The sequence below is a fragment of the Cydia amplana genome, unplaced genomic scaffold (genome assembly GCF_948474715.1).
Source record: "Cydia amplana unplaced genomic scaffold, ilCydAmpl1.1 scaffold_32, whole genome shotgun sequence".
Classification (NCBI taxonomy): domain Eukaryota; kingdom Metazoa; phylum Arthropoda; class Insecta; order Lepidoptera; family Tortricidae; genus Cydia; species Cydia amplana.
In genome coordinates this window covers 29,988-50,410 of record NW_026947476.1, presented here as the reverse complement: position 1 = coordinate 50,410, position 20,423 = coordinate 29,988, and the positions used below count along the sequence as shown (strand labels likewise).

Here is a 20,423-nt window from a genome sequence, read left to right as displayed (position 1 = left end):
ATTAGGACATAAAGGGAGTCCTCGGTGCTGCGCTGTGGCATGAACCCGTACTGGTTGTTACTCATTTGAGGTAGTAGATGGAATTTTAGCCTGGTCACCACCATCTTTTCGAAAACTTTACCCAGGATAGGCAGCAATCCTATTGGCCTATATGATTTAGGCTTCATGTATTCTCCTTTACCGGGTTTACGGAGGACGACTACCGTTGCGGTTTTCCAGGCTTCAGGGAAATATCCTTGTTTAAGGCATTTGTTAAGTAGCGCCTTGAAGGCATCTGGGTCAACTTCTATGGCATGACGGCAAATGTCTGCAGTAAAACCTTCCTCCCCAGGGGCTTTCTTTGGGTTGAAAGAATCGTAGGCTCGTTTTAGTTCCATCATAGTGAAGGACGGATCGCAGGTTATTCTTTCTTGCTCGCCGTTGTTTGCAACGCCGGCTCTCTCCCTCACTGTGCGGTGGTAGATGTTGTCGCTGTCTGTAGAGTCCTTTGGATAAAAGGTTTCCGCCAGCAAGCGCACTGAGCTTTTCGCATCAAGTACCACCCCGTCCCTCTCTAGCGGTGAGTCTTCTTCCCTACGTGCGGTTCTTCCAATCACCTTCCCAGACCCCTTCCCTGTTTTGTTTGTGACAGAACTCTTTCCAGCTGTCCACCTGAGCTTTAGCAGCAGCCTGTTCATACTCCTCCTTGTGCTTTACGTATTCTGCGACTACTATCGACCTCCGGACAGGGGCGGCACACCTTATTAAAATTCAAAATTTTACTAACTTAAATTGTCCAAAAAATCTTCAAACTTAAAAGGTGTAGAGTCCCAGCAAGCGCGCACAAGATTTCACTTAAAAAAAGTATATGGTCTGCCTGAAGTTTTCGAGATATTTCCGGTCGAATTTTGAATTTTAAAAAGTCAATTTCTCAAAAAGTATAAGTTCAAAAATTTTGTTTCAAGTACCGTAACACTCCAGGTGATGAGCCGCTTCTTGGTGTGTCGTCAGTTTTAGCCGCACGCCTCTGGATCGCTGACCACGCCACCACGTGGTACTTGTTTTTTTGAGGATTGTGCCTCGACGGTGCGTCTCCCAGATGTCGTTGAAGTATCGTCGTGTAGGGCTCGTCGAGGCGCTTCTGACGACGTGTGGGTTGCAGTGACCAGGCGCACCGCAGACAGCGTTTTTGAAGTTTCTAACCTCTAAACTTGAGGTTTTTTTTTTGTCGATTCTCCTTCGCACTGTGATCCGAGGGTTAAGCACTTATATGCACTGTATAGGCCTTTCAATTACGCGCACATCAACACCACTTTCACTGCGATAGGACTAAAATTGCCACTTTTATGAATTTTTTACCGCGGAGCTTTGCGGAAACGCTGTTGCTTCGACGCTGGGGGATGCGTGACTGGTTAGGTTAGGTTTATTTTTTTTTTTGTTTTCCCTCCTCCCTCCTCTGCTTTTTTAATACTGGTATTTTTTCTCCAGTACTTGATTCTTTTTTGGATTTTTATCTTTTCTTTTTTAATGTTATATGTCTGTTTTCCTTATGTCTAAAGACTAAAACTAAAACTACTTTCTTTTTTTGTTAGACACAATCTATTTAAACAATTTTAAAAGGACTTTTTCCAAATTATCATTAAACACATCAGCGAATTTATTTATTTGTTTTTATTTATTTTTAAAACTTTACATGGATGATGATGAGCAAGTCACATTTATTAATCTGTTATTTTGAATCTACTACTACACTAATACTAAGACTACTTACTTATACAGACGTTTACTTTTGGGCTGGCGACCGAAGAGTATATAGAGGTGTTATGCATATAAAGTACTACTACATTTATTTGTTTGTCAGATGTTGCTTGACTTCGGTCACCTTCCCAATATTTACAAATAGTCTATAATCACACTACTACTAGGTTGATAACAATTATTTACTTTTATACAACTGTTATCCCTAAATCTAAAACTAAAACCAAAACTACTTTCTTCTTTAAAAACAACGATCTTTTCCTAAACTAAACATACATCAGCGTATTTATTTATTCTAATTTTTTATTCATTTTTAACATTACTTGACTCAGCGACATTGGGCTGGCAACCGAAGAATATATGGAAAGGTGATGTGGAATGAAATGGAATGAAATTTAGTTGGGTTCTTTCCCCCGCGGGTCTTATTTGGCTGTTTTCAGCCATATTTTATTCACCCTCTGCATTTTAGCCAGGATTTCCCTTGGCGGGGTGAATTTCGGGGGGCAGAACTTATGAGGAGTGGCCGTTCTAAAATATCCATAATAGGTGAAAATTTGTGAGCCTTCGTGTGCCCCCAATCCCTTCCCGTGAATGTTCCGAAGATGCCTGTGTACGTTTCTCGTTTTGGTGTGATATCCACAGAATACGCATTGTTGGTATGGTCCCTCCTTTATTTTTGGTGCTCCCGTTGTTGTGGGGCCCTGGAACAAGAGCTCCATATTCCTCCACCGCCTGGTTCTCGGGGTATCTGCCCTTACCGAGTTTGGGCTCGTGGCCTCCGTTCCGGAGGATCTTCTATCCTCCGGTGAAGGAACCCACGAGCTCCCTGAGTCCTGGAACGGTTCCTCTTCTTCGTCATCCGTGAGCTCCGGTGCTGGCTGAGTCTCTCCTTCTCTGGAGCCAGCCACGCTTTGGCGGGATGCGGCCACGCCTGCGCCTCCAGAGGGCGGCGGCGGAGGCGCAGAAGACGCAGAGGAGGAGGAGGAGGAGGAAGAGGACGACGAGGTGGAGTCGTCCGACTCCAGCTCCGCGAGCGGTTCCCCTGCGCGTCCGATCAGTTCCAGCGGTCGAATCCCTTCTCGGTTGTTTTCCCCCTGGTGTGCCTCGTCCTCCTCCTCTGATTCGGTTTCTTGTTCCTGTAGTTGTTCCCTGTCGCTCGATCCCAGAGCCGGCGTGGCACGCTCCACCCCATCCGGTGCTCTTCGCTCCAGCGCGGCAGCTCGGGATCTCTATCTTGTTCCTCCTGTTCCTCTGCCGGGGGGGGGGGGCATCAGTTGGGAAAGTATTGGGAGTTTTCGAATTATGTTTAGTTTTTTTTTTTTTTTTAATAGCATTAGAAAGAACTTGAAAGAAGGTAAGCGATTTTGACATGTCTTTTAATTGAAAAACACTTTTTAAAAACCATAACTATTACTTATGAAAGCAGAAGACTATAAAAGATCGTATTAGATTCCAGAGAATTGTTACATATTTACCGTAACTTATTTTTAAAATGTGCTTTTTAATTAAAAAAGAGACATCAAGATTGTTTACCTTATTTCTAATGCTAAAAAAAAATGAACTATAGTATGTGGTTTCAGTATCCGAGTTACTACCAAGACTTATGGTGTTTTTAAAAGCTCTTCTGATATTTAAAATTTGCATTTATTATTTAGACGGAAATTAACAGGTATTAATATCGTTTGACACAACGCTTGCCGCACGTGTTTAGCTAACGCTGACAAAGAATTCACCACGCCACGACTTAATCCTATTGTTATTGCCAATGAGTAATAAATGACGGTCTCAAGTGGAAACACGCCTGCAACTTTCTATAAGCGTAGGACTCTTTTCTTACCTGCAGTAATTTACTATCACATTCACTTGAAAAGAAAAAAAAAGAAAAAGAAAAAGATAGCATACGTAAGACCTCAAGGCTGATAGGAATAATAAACAAAACACATACATACTTAATACGCAAAGTTAGGTTAGGTTAGGTTTTTTTTTTTTTTTTTTTGCTTTCTACCTCCAACATGATCGGAGCCTGTGTTTGTCTATGTACTCTTTCATACCAGTTCTCGCTTTTCATGCCTCTCGTACTATCATTCCACATACTTTGTCTTTCTGTCATTCATCGTCTTTCATCAATTTTCAAGGTGGGAGCTCCTTGCTACGACTACTCTATTCTATCTACAGTTTTTTATTTTTGGGATTGTAATTTTTATTAAAACAACAATTTATTTTTATTTTCTTTCCAAATTTACAATTTCTTCTTATAGATATTTAAAACTATAGGTTTACACGTTCTTGGCCTTATCTTCTATATAGGGACATCAATTTGTTACATATTTCTAACAATACAAGTTTCGCTTTGTTTCGACTATTAATATTTTTGTTATTTTCTTAACTTAATGTTGTATGCTTATTTTAAAATATACCCATTATATTTAACAAGCATACTCTTAATACCTATTACATTTTTATTTATCGGTGTACATATAATCCTTTTCTTTTCTATAGCTAAATATGTCGCCGTTCCCTCCACCTCTGTGTCGTTGCAGATGTAGTTTACGTGTTTCCCCATTTGATCGAGTCCAGTGGACCACCATGTCATGTTTTGTGCTTTACATTTGTATTCTTTTTTGTGTATCACTTTTTTCTTCAACAAAACCTGGTTCGGTTTTCCAAGAAACCGATCCCAGTTTGCATTAAATGTGGTTTGTGTGCTTGTTATACAATATCTATTTATTAACTGCTGTTTTTGAGGCTGTGGTCTAAAATTATTGACAGTGTGGTCCAAGCTCGTTAGTTCTTGGCAGTCGGTCTTTGGGGTGCCTTTATCAGTATGATACGCTTGACCTCGCTATGTCGTCCCACTTTTTCCGCGTCGGACAGGCCGAACTGAAGGAATTGTGTTCGGTATCGTCTATGTCGGCCCTCACACAATTCCTACATTTCGGCGGCAACTTTGCGATGTAATCTTCACATTCGTTGCGCAGGTGGGGACCGCCGCAATGGCTGCATAAGTCCGCCGGTGCAGCGCAGAACCGCCTGCCGTGGCCATAGCCCAGGCAGCGCGTACACTGCACCAAAGGTGTCTGGTCTTCGACCCTTACTCTCTGGAGGTCCACGTGGACGGTTCCCACCTCCATTGCCCTTTGCCAGATTTTAGGCGAGACGCATATTACTACATGGCAGGTGTGCGGGTTCCGCGTCCTTCTCCTGTATTTGATCTCTATCTTGCTGTCCTTTTCGTCGAGGCAGCGGAAGATGTCCTTATTCTGATTTCTTAGAGCCCTCTCTATATCCTCATCAGAGTTTATAGTGAGGACGCTCTTCAGGATCAGAAGCGGGTCCTTATTTTGTGCGTCCTCGACGACTAGGTTCGTTCCCTCTTTCCTTAACCTGTCTTTTATCTTTTCTCTCTCTTCTATAGTCTCCAACCCCATTATAACTTTCCTGTCCTTCGCCTTCCTGACCCTCTCCACCTTTATCCAGCCGTCCTTGGCGTCTACCGCTTTTCTTATTTTGTTTAGGACCTCGTCTCCCGTTTCGAGTTCATCCATGGAGGTTACGACCACTGAGTGCAGTGTGCCTCTTCTTGAGGTCGAGGCCGCACCCTGCGTCGTGTTTGGGGACGCCGCCGCTACGCTTGCGTATGTCGCGGTCGTCGCCATCCTCTCTAGGGTCTCACGCTGGGTCTCCATCGAGGCCTTCAGCTCGTCCATCTTTTTATTGTTCATTTCATATTTGTTTGAACAGGATGTTTACGGTGTCTGCTCTGGGTGGGTTTGTGTCCTTGCTTACCTCCAACGTTGCGTTGAGGGTAGTTTTCTCTGTAGCCAGATTCGAGGCCCCTTTATTTTCCATTGGTGTTTCACCTTTCTTGCTTTCTGCTGCCGCTTCTTACCAGCTGGTAGAGTCGATCCAGAGCTGCCAACACTCCCGTCTTTATGACGTTCGAGGTGTTTCTTGAGCTGTTCATATGTTGTTTCGCTCTGTTCAGGCATGCCCTCGCCTCACTTACCCTGTCCTTGTATTTCTCCGGCACTGGGCTCGAAGGCTTTTGTTCCGCAGGGCTAGCCTTTTTGTTAGCGGCGCCCACGATTTGTGACGGGAGGGCCGCGGGGGCCGGTTTTAATGTAACTTCGGCACCCGCGGTCCTTGTCGACGATGGACCTGGTGATAGGTGGAAGGTTTTGCCCATTTCCCATTCCCCTACACTTTTCCTCACTGATGGTCGTGGGTTTATCTTTTCCGGCTTCGTGGGCGACATCGTCGACTCGATGTTCTTTGGGGGGGTCCTGAACATTTGTTGGAGGTAGTGTCTTATCACTAGAACCCCTGTAAAGGGGGGGTTACTGTATCCAAAACAAGTAATGTAGAGTCGGATATTGTTAGACAAGTGTAGAGTCGCAGACTCTACTATCAACTTAAAACTACTATAAACTGTATATATACACACACACAGCAATCGCTTAAACCTAAAAAGAACACAATTAATTTTTTCTAAAATGTAGAGTCAAAATTGTCATACAAGTGTAGAGTCGCAGACTCTACTATGAGCTTAAAGCTAATATACTGTATATATAAACACAGTAATCGCTTAAATCTAAGAAATGACACTCACTTTTAACAAAAAATTTTTGGACTCTACCTAGAGCCGAATTTTTATGTCCAAAAGGTAGATCTCCCCGAGCCCCTTCCAACGATACCAAACACGGCTATCCTAGTCCCAGGAGTTCCCGAGCAGTGGCGCTTTAAAGTTTCTGGTATCGGTCTCCAAAACCGGTTTTAAATCGGGTATCTTGCTGTAACTCGGGAACCGGTGGTCCAATTTTGCCGTGCGTGGGCTCGTTTTACTGTGCTCGACGAGCTCTATCCACTTTCAGGACTGAATTTTTTTTGAAAATGTTGACTCCTGAAAGCTCCGAAGGAATCCTGAAAGGTGAGTACCCACACAGAGCAGCCCGTGCCTGTGTCCCTGCAAAAAACCCCGGTCCTCTACGACTTACCGTTTGGGAGATATCTTGGTTTGAACTTTTCCAAGATGGCGGCAAGAACTGTCAAAGTTCAACTTTGACCGCTGATATCTCCCGTTCCCGGGGTCGCAGAAAACCCGGATCTTCGACTGGTACGCTAAACTTAACCTAAACTGTCGGCTGAGACCACTTTCAGGCCTCAAAAATTTTCAGGAATTTTCGGACTGAAAAATGCCTGAAACTTCCTGAAAAGAATTGGGGGTGGTGGATGGGCCTGCTCTATCCTCCAGGAAGGAAACCGCGAGTCTCTAGGCCCCCGGGTTGCCGAGATATTGCAACTTGAAAAAGCGGCCAAGTGCGAGTCGGACTCGCCCATGAAGGGTTCCGTATTTAGGCGATTTATGACGTATAAAAAAAAAACTACTTACTAGATCTCGTTCAAACCAATTTTCGGTGGAAGTTTACATGGTAATGTACATCATATATTTTTTTTAGTTTTATCATTCTCTTATTTTAGAAGTTACAGGGGGGGGGGACACACATTTTACCACTTTGGAAGTGTCTCTCGCGCAAACTATTCAGTTTAGAAAAAAATTATATTAGAAACCTCAATATCATTTTTGAAGACCTATCCATAGATACCCCACACGTATGGGTTTGATGAAAAAAAAATTTTTGAGTTTCAGTTCGAAGTATGGGGAACCCCAAAAATTTATTGTTTTTTTTCTATTTTTGTGTGAAAATCTTAATGCGGTTCACAGAATACATCTACTTACCAAGTTTCAACAGTATAGTTCTTATAGTTTCGGAGAAAAGTGGCTGTGACATACGGACGGACAGACGGACAGACAGACAGACATGACGAATCTATAAGGGTTCCGTTTTTTGCCATTTGGTTACGGAACCCTAAAAAACGGCAAGATGGCCGCCGAACTGTCAAACTTGATGTTTGAGGGCCGATATCTCGGGAACCAGTGGCCGGAGGAATTTCGGGTTTTCTTCCCTGCTATTTGCCCTATCCCCTCTGTCAATTAAGGGTGGTCTCAACCCTTATAATTTTTTTTTTTTGGTATGCCTATATGGTCTGCCTGAAGTTTCAGAGTTATTTCACGTTGAATTTCGAATTTTAAAAAGTCAATTACTCACTATTTAAAGGTCCAAAAATTTTGATCTAAGTGCCGTAACACTCCAGGTGATGAGCCGCTTCTTACTGTATCGTCGGATTTTGCCGCACGCCTCTGGATCGCTGACCACGCCACCACGTGGTACTTGTTTTTTTTGAAGATTGTGCCTCGACGGTGCGTCTCGTAGATGTCGCTGAGGTGTCGTCGTGTAGGGCTCGTCGAGGCGCTTCTGACGACGTATCGCACGTGTAGGTTGCAGCGACCAGGCGCGCCGCAGACAGCGTTTTTGTTGTTTGTAACCTCTAAAATTGAGGTTTTCGGTCAATTCTCCTTCGCACTGTGATCCGTGGGTTAAGCACTTATTTGCACTATATGGGTCTTGCGATTACGCGTACAACAACACCACTTTCATTGCGATAGGACTAAAATTGCCACTTCCACGAATTTTTTTTTTTTTTTCCTGCGGTTCTTTGCGGAAACGCTGTTGCTTCGACGCTGGGGGGTGCGTGACTCGGTTAGTTAGGTTTTTTTTTTTTTTTTTTTTTTCTTTCTATCTACCTCCAACATGATCGGAGCCTACTTTGATCGGCTTTTTTCTTGCATACCAGTTCTCGCATTTTTGCTTCTCGCACTTTCATGCTACATACTGTTCTTTCTCACATTCATCATCTTTCACTCTTTGTGGTTGGGACTACCACCTATTTGTTTCCTATATACTAGTTAGCTACGTTTATTTATTTATTTTTGTTCAGTAAGGGGTAATAAAGTTTACACATTGTATTTAATATACCAATTTTACAATCTTACGCTATGTTTACATTTGGATTCTTAAGTACTTTGACAATTCTTAGAGCTATATTTTTATTTCTATTTTTTATATGTGTATATTTACTTAATATATACCTATTATATATTTTGTAATATACTATTTCTCATTCTGTTTTGTTTCTCATTTTTACTCTTTTTACAATTTCCTGGCAGTAACTTAAGAATGCATCTCTAGTGTGTCCATTTTCAACCAAACTGTGCAAATTTTGTTTATTTACAGTTGTATCAATTTTCTGTTCCAAGTCGAACCTTTGCCGACCGTAGATGGGGCACTCCAGGATGAGATGCTCTACGGTTTCATCCGAGTTTGGCTCGCATGCGCATGAGGGACTCTCCTTGCACTTGAAGCGATTCAAGTATGAGGAGAATCCCCCATGACCAGTGAACAGCTGTGTGAGCGTACTGTCCATGACCAGTTTTCGGGTTACCTTACGTGCTGTGATCGCGTCAGGGAAGAAAAGTTTTGTAACCGAGGCCGTTTCTTCTTCCTTATACCTTTTGTCCCATTTTTGGAGCGTTTCTGTCCTGATGGTACGTTTCATAAAAGAAACCGGGCACTGATCATAGTCCGCTTTCTTTTTGGACTTTTGTGCTGCCTCCTTTGCAAGGCAATCTGCCCTCTCATTCCCTTCCAGCCCTATATGTGCTTTGATCCAGAATAGGGATACTTCCTTGTTCTGGAGTTTGCAATCCTGGAGGTTTTTTCTTATGACTACTGCTAGCGGGTGGGGAGAGTTTGGGTTTGTTATTGTTTCCAGGGCCGCTCTAGAGTCGCTATAAATTCCGAATGCGGTCTCATTGTGCTTCGAAGCAACTTCTGTTGCTTTGTGCAGCGCGAGGAGTTCGGCTTGGTATACTGTGCAATACGGTGATAGTGCAAGTTTGTGGGTTTTGGTCTCTGCGATACTGTTCCATACGGACACAGCTGCTCCGACTTTACCCTCTATCTTGCTTCCGTCGGTAAATAGACGCACTGCGTAGTTATTATGCAGTGCGTATTGGTGCTCGTCTCCCAAGATGCCGAACTCTAGCCCCATCTGGTTTGCTGGGTGTGGGGCTTGTATCTTTGGGGTCATCTTTTCCACTTCCCTACCTCCCAGTGCTTGCTGTGGTGCTCCCTTCTTGGCCATATATAATAGGGCCGCCTCACGAATTCGGAGGTCGAGAGGGAGCACCCCTGTGAGCAGGAGTGCCGAGTTTAATGACACCGTTCGATACGCTTTACACATTTTCTGTACAAAGCCTCTCTGGACCGCACTTAGTATTCTGCGTACTCCTAATTTGTCTGCGGCTGGTGCCCATGCCGCTGCTGCATATAATACGACTGGTTCCACTGCGGCTGTGTATATTGTGCGTATTATCTCAGGATTTAGGCCCCAGCTCACTCGTGCCGCTCTGGCTAGCATCTTGTAAATCCCTACGGCCTTTTTGCAGATGTTGGCGACGTGGCTGTTAAAGGTTAACTTATGGTCTATGGTCAGGCCAAGGATTTTGACTTCTTCCGACATTTCGATGTTGACCCCTCCCATGCTAAGGCGCGGTGTGTCATACTTTAGCTTTTTTGTTATCAGCATGGCGCTAGTCTTATGAGGTGCAAACTTCAGTTTGTTGTCGACACCCCACGCCCTAACATGTTCGAGAGCGACATTTGCCTGTCTTTCAATATCCCTGGCCTCCTTGCCCTCAAAGACTAACACCACGTCATCCGCGAATGCCTGGCAATAGAACCCCTTCTTCTCTAAAAGTTTCAAGAGGGGGTCCAGCAAAAGGTTCCACAGGATAGGTCCCCCTATAGATCCCTGAACGCAACCCTTCTCCGTAGCCCTCCTGTGTATCTCTCCCGAGTACCTGACCTCCACCATCCTATCGCTGAGATAGCTACTGATGACCCGTCTCAAGTTTACGGGGCATTTTTCCTCCACCAGTCTGGTCTTTATTGCCGGCCACCAAGCGCTATCGAAAGCGCCCTCAATGTCGAGCGATACCAACGTGACTAATTTTTTATTATTTAGCCCTGCCCGTATACGTTCCATGAGCACTACGAGGGCGTCCTCTGTTCCCCTCTGTGGCATAAATCCATACTGGTGGCTACTCATGTTTGGTAGCACATAGAACTTGAGTCGGTTCACCAGCATCTTCTCATATATTTTGCCTAGTACGGGCAAAAGCCCTATCGGCCTGTACGATTTCGGTGAGGTGTACGTGTCTTTTCCTGGTTTCCTAAGTATGACCACAATTGCCTTTTTCCATAGCTTCGGGAAATAGTGGTTGGCCAGGCATTTATTCATAAGTGCCAGGAAGTAGTCAAAGGCAGCATTTATCGCATGAGAGCAGATGTCCGCAGTGAAGCCCTCTGCCCCGGGAGCCTTTTTAGGGTTGAAGGAACTTGTCGCAGCATTCAGTTCCTCTGGTGTAAACGACGGATCATATTTATCACAATGCTGCTCCTCGTTTACTTTTTCGGCTGCGATCCGCCTCCGGTGATGTTCCGTGCCCTCATCTTCTCTCGTGTCCTCGGGGTAAAAGGTCTCGGCCAGATGTCTTGCGGATTCTAGTGCACTCAATACTTTTCCCTCTTTTATGAGTGGCAAGTCTTCCTCCCGTTTCGCTGTCCTTTTTATAACTCTGTAGATTCCTTCCCATACTCCCTCTCTATCCTGTTTTTTGCAGAACCCCTTCCAGCTTTCGGTAATTGCTTCTGACACCGCTGATTCGTATTTTTGCTTATGTTCTATATACAGATTCACTACTATTTGTCTACGGTTTGGCGCTGCGTTCCTGATTCTTCGCTTCTTTGTGGCGACTTCCCTCTTCAGGGTTGCGAGTTCTTCGGTCCACCATGGTATGGTAAGTGTATCTTTTTTCTTTTTATTTGGTATTGTCTTTTTGCAGGTTTCTGTTATTGCTGAATCTAGTTTTATTATAATTTCCTCTAATTCTTCATTGCTTTGTATTTCAGTTACTTTTTCTATTGTTAGGTTGTCTTGTTGCATGAACTGGGGCAGTTTCTCATGAAATTGTTCCCAGTTTGCCTTTTGCGTATTATAAATTCGAGTGGTTCGTTCTATGCTTGTTCCCTTTGATTTTTTAAGGTTTATGTCAAAGACAATTGTGTTGTGGTCGGAACTCGTCAGCCCTTCCTCTACTCGCCATCTATCTATTTGGCCCAGCATTTCTTCAGTGCAGGCTGTAATATCTACGTGACTACTGTATCGTTTTCCGCCTCTTATGGTGTCAAAAGTTGGGGTTCTGCCGACGTTCAAGATGTGAAGGTTCATTTCTGTGAGAGTACCACAGAGCAACTCGCCTCTTTGGTCTTCGCTTGCGCTGCCCCACCAGATACTCTTAGCGTTGGAGTCTCCTCCAAGGATTAGCCTCGTGGGTCCTATCTTCTCCTGTACTACTTTGAGTGTTTCCAGATACTGGTCTATGGGTTCCTCCGGCTCGAAGTAAAAGGATAACAGTGCGACGGTCCAGTCTTTTGTTTTAACTTTTACCACAACTATGTTCTTCGTGGTAAGTTCTGGGAACTGCTCTATGTCTAGGTCGCTGTTGAAAACTACAATTGCCGCTTTTACTGTTCCTTGGTCGGCCTCTGAGTTCTGAAAGACTCTGACGCCCTGGTATCCCTTTACTCTTTTTGCCCCTCCCACATATGGCTCTTGGAGGAGAGCTATGGCAGCTTTCTGCTTTGATCCCTCCAGAAGCAGCTCATTTGTTGCCAACTGGCTGCGCTGGAGATTTGCCTGCAAGATCTTGAATCTGTGTAATTCTTGATCGACGGTTTGTACATTTTGGGAGCCTTTAGCAGTGGTAGGCCACTGTTGAGCGGGCTATATTGTCCCATCTTCGGCGTGTTGGGCATTCAAAGTCGAAAGCATTATGCTCTGTGTCCGCCATTTTGGCTTTTGAGCAATTGTGACACTTTGGTGGCGCTGCTTTGGTAAGCCAATCTGGGCATTCCGCTCTCAGATGGGGATCGCCACAGTGGCTGCACAGGTCTGCGGGTTCGGTGCAATATCGCTTTCCGTGCCCGAAACCGAGGCAGCGGGTACATTGAACCAGCGGGGACTGGTCTTCCACCCTGATACGCTGGAGGTCAATGTGCACGCTGCCTATGCCTATTGCCCTTTGGTATATAGTAGGCGAGACACTGATAACCACGTGTCCGGTGTGGGGATTTCTTGCTCTTCTTCTGTATTTTATCTCCATCCGGTCTTCTTCTTCGCCGAGGTCTCTAAATATGTTCTTGTTTTGATTCCTCAAAGCCCTCAGAATGTCCTCGTCTGTATTGATGACGAGGACATTCTTTAGGATGAGTAGTGGGTCTTTGTTTTTGACCATTTCGACGTTCAAATCACCCCCATCTTTACCTAACTTGTTCCTAAGTTTCTCTCTGTCGTCATTTGTTCCTAGCCCTATTATTATTTTCCTGTCTTTTGCCTTCCTTATTTTTTCAACCGTAATCCATCCTTCCTTTGCGTCCACAGCCTTTCGTACCCTATCCAGTACCTCCTCCCCGGATTCGGTTTCGTTTTTCGAGGTGACCACGATGGAGTGCAGTGTCTTCCGCTCTGCGTTCTGTACTCTGCTTACCCCAGGGGGTTGAGCTGCTGCTACACTTGCATAGGTGGTCGCCACCGTTGTCACCTTTTCCAGCGCTTCCTTTTGTTTCTCCATCGCCTCTTTTAGTTCGCACATCATTTTATTATTCTCTTTTAGTAACTTCGTGTGCTCCTCTAATTCCTTTGAGTAAGGGTTTTTTGGTTCTTCCGTTACTGTGAAGGTGGTATTCGGTGATTCCTCTGTTCCGATGTCCTGATCTCCATCTTCCATTTCTTCCTTTCTTTTCCCTTTCTTTTCGGCTTCTTTCACTAATAGAAACAACTTGTCAATAGCTGCAATAACCTCAGCTTTTATAATTCTACTTATGTTCCCCGAGTTGTTGAGGTTTGTCTTGGCTTTTATGACGCATGCCCTCGCCTCTGCTACCAAAAGGTGTTGTCGCGGGTTTTGAATTTTTCGCGAGGCCGTTATTGGTGTGATTTAGAATAGAATAGAATAGAAAAACGTTTATTGCAAAAACCATCTACATACAGCACCACACATATACATTTAAGAAAGAAGATCTTATACACTAAACAGTTAAAACTATTAGTAGCTTAAACTAACATGCAATAATAATCGTAGTATTGATGCTGCTATAGAGGCTACAAATGGACACCACTCAGCATATGCTGTAACATAATATATATGCTATAGCGCTGGTCTTCCGTGGAGCCCAGGGCAAGAAGATAGCTCAGAACAGTAAAGGCAGTGTCAAAATGTGATTCAGTACCTAATTAATATTTAACACAAATTACAAACTTATACATGAAGACAAAGAAAAAGAAACAAAGTGAAATTTGATATGGAAGTGAGTGGGTTGGGAATATGTAAATATATATAGTCAGGCAAAGCATGTATTTAGTATAATATTAAATATAGTGGAGCATATATACATAAAAAAGGGAACTCGAATAAATAAAGAATTATAATATAAAATAGGTGAGTTGGTAGTTGTAAATAGGTTTACAGAAAAGGCAACGATTGACGGCTTTAACCAACAAAAGAAAAAAAAAAAAAAAAATCTTTTATGCACCGTATTACGCCGGAAGTAAGTAAAATATACCTACCAATAAATTATATAGCTAAGCTGCATGGAACGCTAAGAACACGGCAGTTGCAAGCTGAAAAGATATTGTTTAAATTTAAGTTTAAAAGTATGTAATGTTTTTAAGTTACGTATTGGAGGGGGTATGTTGTTCCAGCATTTCGTGGCAGAATAGCGAAAACTGCCACGAAACGCTGCGCAACCGCCGCGTCTCGGACAGAGAAGTCGAATGGCATCTCTCATTGGGCGGGAGGAGAACGACAACTTGTTAAAAAGGTATTGGGGCTGTTGGAATTTTACTACACCGAAAAGTAGGGTCGCAAAATGCAACGAACGACGTGCTTCCATTTTCAACATCTTACCACTGTTAAGATAAGGGGTGACATGAGTACGTGGAGGGATGGGGAAACAGAAACGGGCACAAGCATTCTGGATGCGTTGAAGGAGTGCCTTCGAACGCGCCAGTAAGCAACCATTAATCACAGTGTCGACATAGTTGAGTTTGGATAATATTAAAGTGTCGCATAATTTTATTCTAAGGTCGACACTGAGATATTGGCGAACCTGATATAGTACTTTCAATCTATAGTAGCAGTTTTTAGCGACATCGAGTACATTTTGTTCAAAACGCAAGCCCTCGTCTAAGAGTAGGCCGAGGTTACGGGCTGCAGAGACTCGTTCGAGGCGTTCCCTCCCGAGCATAACATTAATATCAAACCTGGTGACTTTGTCAACTTGGCCTTTAGTGCCAAGCACTAGAAACTTTGACTTGTTGGGGTTAAGGACTAAGTCACACTGTCCAGACCAAACGTCGATACGATCAAGATCCTGATTCAACAGCTCCACAGCAGTTTGTGTCTCCCGAGGATGGAACGTTTTATAAATTTGTAGGTCATCTGCATACATGTGATAGTGACAGTTCTTTATACAACTAGCAATGTCTGCCACGTACAAAATAAACAAAACGGGACCCAAAATCGACCCCTGAGGGACTCCGCAATTTACAGATACATTTAAAGAGTAATCTGTTAGTCCAGAATAATTACGAAGCCCAACTTTCTGCGAACGGCCAGAGAGATAGCTATCAAACCATTTTATGGTTCCGACGTCGAAACCATAGTAAGCAAGTTTAGACAGCAATAGTGAAATATTTATAGTGTCGAAGGCACGGGAAAAGTCTAGGAGGACTAGGATAGATGCCTCTCCTTTATCCTGCGCTGTTAGTATGTCATCGATCACGTCCAGGAGTGCCGTGGCTGTGCTGCGCCCTTTCCGAAATCCAGACTGCTTATTTGGTAATATGTTATTTGCTTCTAAAAAATCTGTTACTTGCCGACATACCACTTTTTCTAGAATTTTCGACACGAAACACAGAATGCTAATAGGCCTGAGGTCCTTTAAGTCAGTAGGTTGAGGTGTTTTGGGTATAGGCCTAACTATCGCCGATTTCCAGTCATCTGGAAAAACACCAGTGCAGATGGATTGGTTGATGATACTTGTGATGATAAATAGGGTTCTAGGCAAGGTAAGTTCAACCATATCCAACGTGATGTTGTCAGTGCCTACTGCATTGCTTGAAAAGGATTTAATGATCCTCAAAACAGTGCTTTCATCTACTGGTTTTAACATGAACTTCGCAGAACCAAATCTATGGAACTCATAATACATTAAACTGGTTAGGGTGACACCTCTTCTAGTAGGTAAATTAAGAAAGTGGCTGTTAATCTGATCTGGATTATTAAAGTTAGGAGGCAATTCATTACGCTTTTTAAAATCGGCTATGTTACTTTTAATATTTTGCCACAGAACTTTGGGATTATTTTGATTGCTTGTAATATATGTCTGATAAAAGGCTGATTTTTCGGTAAAAATAGCTGCGTTAACTATGTTTTTTAAATCCTTATAATATTTTTTATGAGAGTCAAGCCCAGTTCGGCGAAATCTTGCGTGCGCTACATCACGGAGCCGCATCATCTCCCTGACCGTGGGTGTGATCCAAGGATGAAGTTTCTTTTTTATTAGAATTTTTTTTAACGGCGCGTGGAGTTCAAAAAGCTGTAAAATGGACATATTGAAATGGAAAAGAGTATCGCCGACGTTGTCACACACCAAGCATTCCCAGTTTATAGATTCAAGGTCAGCGTTAAACCTTTGCATATCAATATCCTTAAGCGGTCTGTACACTAACCACCTTGGAACCGGCTTATTTTTCCTAATGTTGGCTCACAGGTGATAAACGCATGGTGACTGAGGTCGGGGATATAGTTGACCGCTACATGTCCTATTTTTGTATTTGAACATATTAGATCTATCTGCGTTTCTGAGTGATCAGTAAAATGGGTAGGTCCATTAACAAATTGTGATAGTTGTAGTGTGCGTAAGAAATCTGATAACTTGATTGTGTTCGGATCATGAGCGCGTAAGGTATTAATGTTGAAATCGCCTAGCAATACGACATGATCATATGCTGATAGTGAACATATTGACTCAGTTAGTGCATCAAGAAAAACATCAACACTCTGCCATGGGGGCCGGTACGCGGTCCCTATAGCAATCTTATTGCCATTAAGATTAAGGCCAAGCCACATTTGCTCAACGCTGGGAGCCGACGACGGCGTCGTAAGTACGCGCGGGCGTATATGTTCACTTATATAAAATCCTACACCACCGCCGCGTGTGCGCTGGCCGGCCGGTCGCGGCGAGTGACGCAGACGGAACCCGGGCGGAGCCGGGGCACGCAGTTCCTCACCAATACGTAACCATGTCTCATTTATAGCTAAGATGTCTACAGGGTGACGGTTAAGGGCTACTAAAAACTCATTATGGCGTGTTCCTAGCGAGCCGGCATTCAATAAACCCAATTTAAAGTTTTTATTTTTAATTACATATTTAATAACATGCGAGAACACTAGCTGGCAAAACAAACTATTTATAAGCAGCTGTTTGAGGATCGTCATATGGCGGCGTTCAACAGATGTTAATCTGGGGAAGTATAAACCATTAGGCGGTATAAAATGTGACCGAGCTGAAATTTGCCTCTGAAAGTTATTATTTTGGTAATTATTCAAAAGTATAAAATAATAAATAGCATGCAGTGTATACAAATATATATTTATTTCGTTATATATAAGCAGGTAAGTAGGTATTGACAGGAGTATTATCGGTTTTTTATACGTAGACATGTTTACAAGCCTAGTGCGTACTAATTCATAGTCACAAGGTCGAAAATTAAAACTAAAAACAAGTTGACGAGCGATAACAATATAAACACACATCACAGCAGATCGTTTAGGTAACATTTGATAATATTCTTGTTGACATGCGTTTATCATCGTTACAATGAGTGGTAACTTAAAAACGGTTTTTTTTTTAATGAACTCATTGAGAATCCTCACAAATAAATTATAATTTACACACATGAGCATTACGACTATACAAAAGAAAACGAAGTGCATTAATAAAGCATTAAGTAATACATAAGGTGCAAACTTATTTGTTCCCAAAAACCCTACCTATGTCGGCTTCAGACCTGATTTTTATTGCCGAATGTCCAGCATCGCGTCGAACAAAGATGTTACCACGAGTCGTCCAGGGGGCTCGCCATTGCAGGCGCCGGGCTTCCATTCGAGTTTTATAAAACAGTTGCCGGTTTGCAGCTGTGAGACGCTCGTTAATGTAGACTCGACTCGGTTTACCGGTGAAGCCGAGGCCCGTCGTATCGATGACACGTCGGACGCGAGCTGCTCGGAGCAGCTGGTCCCGCTGATCACGCCGCACGAACCGCACGACCAGAGGCCGCGACGTCATAATAACGCTCGAAGTACTGTCGCTTTCAGGGGGGGGGCCTGCCGCTCCTGGTCCCTCCGGGGTCGCCTCGCACAGGCTGCTGGACTCGTCTGCGGAGTTCGCTCCACTGTGTATTTTCTGAGCTGGGACCGCACGACGAACACCGACCCGGGTTACACTCATCACGTCATGCTCCGATACAGCCACTCCGACTTTTTGACCTATAAGTGTTATCAGGTGTAGTTTATTCTCATTTGTTGTCTCAGGGACCCCTGTGATCTCAAGGTCATTGATGAGTAACTCCTGATCGCGCTCATTTATTTGACACTTCAGTTTTTCCACTTCGATCACTAACTCATTGTTTTGATTTGTGTCGATATTGTCACTGAAGCGCGTTTCCAAGGACGTGATGCGTTCATCGAACGAGGTCAAACGCGAAGAGATTGATTCCATTGTAGCTGTGAGTTTGTCTAGCCGAATAAAAAACTTATTAGAAAAATCATTTAGCGCTGACATAACATAGGTCTCCATTGTCAGCTTAAAGCCTTCTTGAATTTGCTGTGTTATATTTAAAGGGGTGTCTATAATAGTTTCCACTGTGTGAACTTCCGGGGTAGGTAATACGACCTGCGAAGAGCTCGGCCTGCTAGGTTTTTTACGATGCGTAACATTGGTCACGCAAGCGTCGCTCGAATGAGATGCATGGTACATCGCTCGCGCTGGGGAATTATCATAGTCCGTTTTAGGCACTGTTAGTCTTCGGCACTCGGGGCACGTCCAGCTATCCTTGGTGCATTGCTGCAACGCCTGGAAGCGCTCCACCGACATGTTGAGGCAGTGTAGGTCATATTTACGTTGGCATGAGCTACAACTTAAATATAAATTGTCCGTTATAGCCAGTTCACAGCCTGCACACACGTAGTTATCGGCGCCGTCGATGTCCATATTGCTAGAATTGTGCATGATAATTAAGCGCTGGAGGCGCTGCACTGACAGTACACAATAACACTATCGTCTAGCGAGAAAATAAAGGCAGCGGCTGCAGCGCTAACCGGTTTGTAAACACAAATCGTCTACCGTTAAGTTCACTAGTAGTATGTATGTGATTATTATGGTAAATACATAGTTTTACAGATGTAAAATAACACCACTTCACGTAGCAACTATACGTTATTTAGTTATGATCACTACTACACACAATCTTCACTTTTTACGACAGGTTTTTGATTAAAACGCGGAGCAACTTAAAATGACGTCCGCACAGTAGCTGTTCCGATCTACCCCTGTTCATCTTGAGATGTAGAGGGCCTTTGTTCTGCAGGGCCTGCCTGCGTCGTTTTTGTAGCAGGGAGTGGGGTGGGGGTGGGGGTAGTTTTCTTCATTGCGGCTTCCCATTCCCCTGTCCTGCGTCTCACGGTCTTCTCCACAGACCCATTTTTAGGAGACCTAGGCTCCTCCGCCTTTTTTATTGGTGTCCTAGTTGTTGCCGACATGTTGGAGGGTGTCACTATATGCACTTTGTATAGTTTGTAAATGGGCACACAGGGACACAAGATTTAAAACAATGGTACAATATGGACAAATATGGCTTGGTAGAGTCGCTGACTCTACTATCAGGTTTTTTATTTTTACTTATATATTACAATTTTACTCTAAATATAGAGTCAGTCTTATATACTATTACAAATTTTTTCGCTCTATGCAGAGCCGTAAAATGCCTCTGTACAGGGGAGGTGTGGATAGTTCCTTAAGTCTAATTACACAATTTTTCTTAAGGCAAGGTTAGGTTAGGTTAGGTTAAGTTAGGTTTTTTTTTTTTTTTTTTTTTTTTTTTTTTTTTAAACCTCCAACATGATCGGAGCCTGTCTTTACTGGATAACTCTTTCATACAATTTCTCGCTTTTATGCCTCTCGTACTTTTATCCTTCATACATTGTCTTTCTCTCTTCCTTCATATCTTACGCTTCTTTTTATGGGTGGGATTCCCAACTACTATATTCTATTCTAACCTATTTCTTTTTTCTATTTTATTTATTTATTTTTAAACACAGGAAAATAATGTGATACACGTTTGTTTTTATTTTTGGGTCATTGTATACATTACATTTTACATAGCTACAATATTGTACAGTTTACAGTTTCTTCTGTTTTTTATTTTACTATTTATTATATGCTAATTTTTAATATATTCAAATATTATAATAACATATTTTATACTCTAGTTTTATTATTTTCTATTACGCGTTTGGCTATGCTTTTACAATACTGTAGGAACTTTTCTCTATTCTTGCTCTCCATTATTCCACTTATATTTTCTAGCGTCATTTGCATATT

The 20,423-nt window shown here is 43.1% G+C and overlaps 1 protein-coding gene across 1 annotated transcript; it reads right to left on the bottom strand.

Moving 5' to 3' along the window:
* Positions 1-17,750: 17,750 nt before the first annotated feature.
* On the bottom strand, positions 17,751-19,364 carry LOC134661983 (uncharacterized). The gene has a single exon (XM_063518216.1). The coding sequence runs from the start codon at positions 19,032-19,034 to the stop codon at positions 17,793-17,795; it is 1,242 nt and encodes a 413-aa protein (XP_063374286.1). The 5' UTR covers positions 19,035-19,364; the 3' UTR covers positions 17,751-17,792.
* Between the last annotated feature and the right edge of the window lie 1,059 nt (positions 19,365-20,423).

What these genes read in the sequence shown, in the direction of transcription:
- LOC134661983 (XM_063518216.1), bottom strand. Translation starts at nt 19,034, where the DNA reads ATGGACATCGACGGCGCCGATAACTACGTGTGTGCAGGCTGTGAACTG.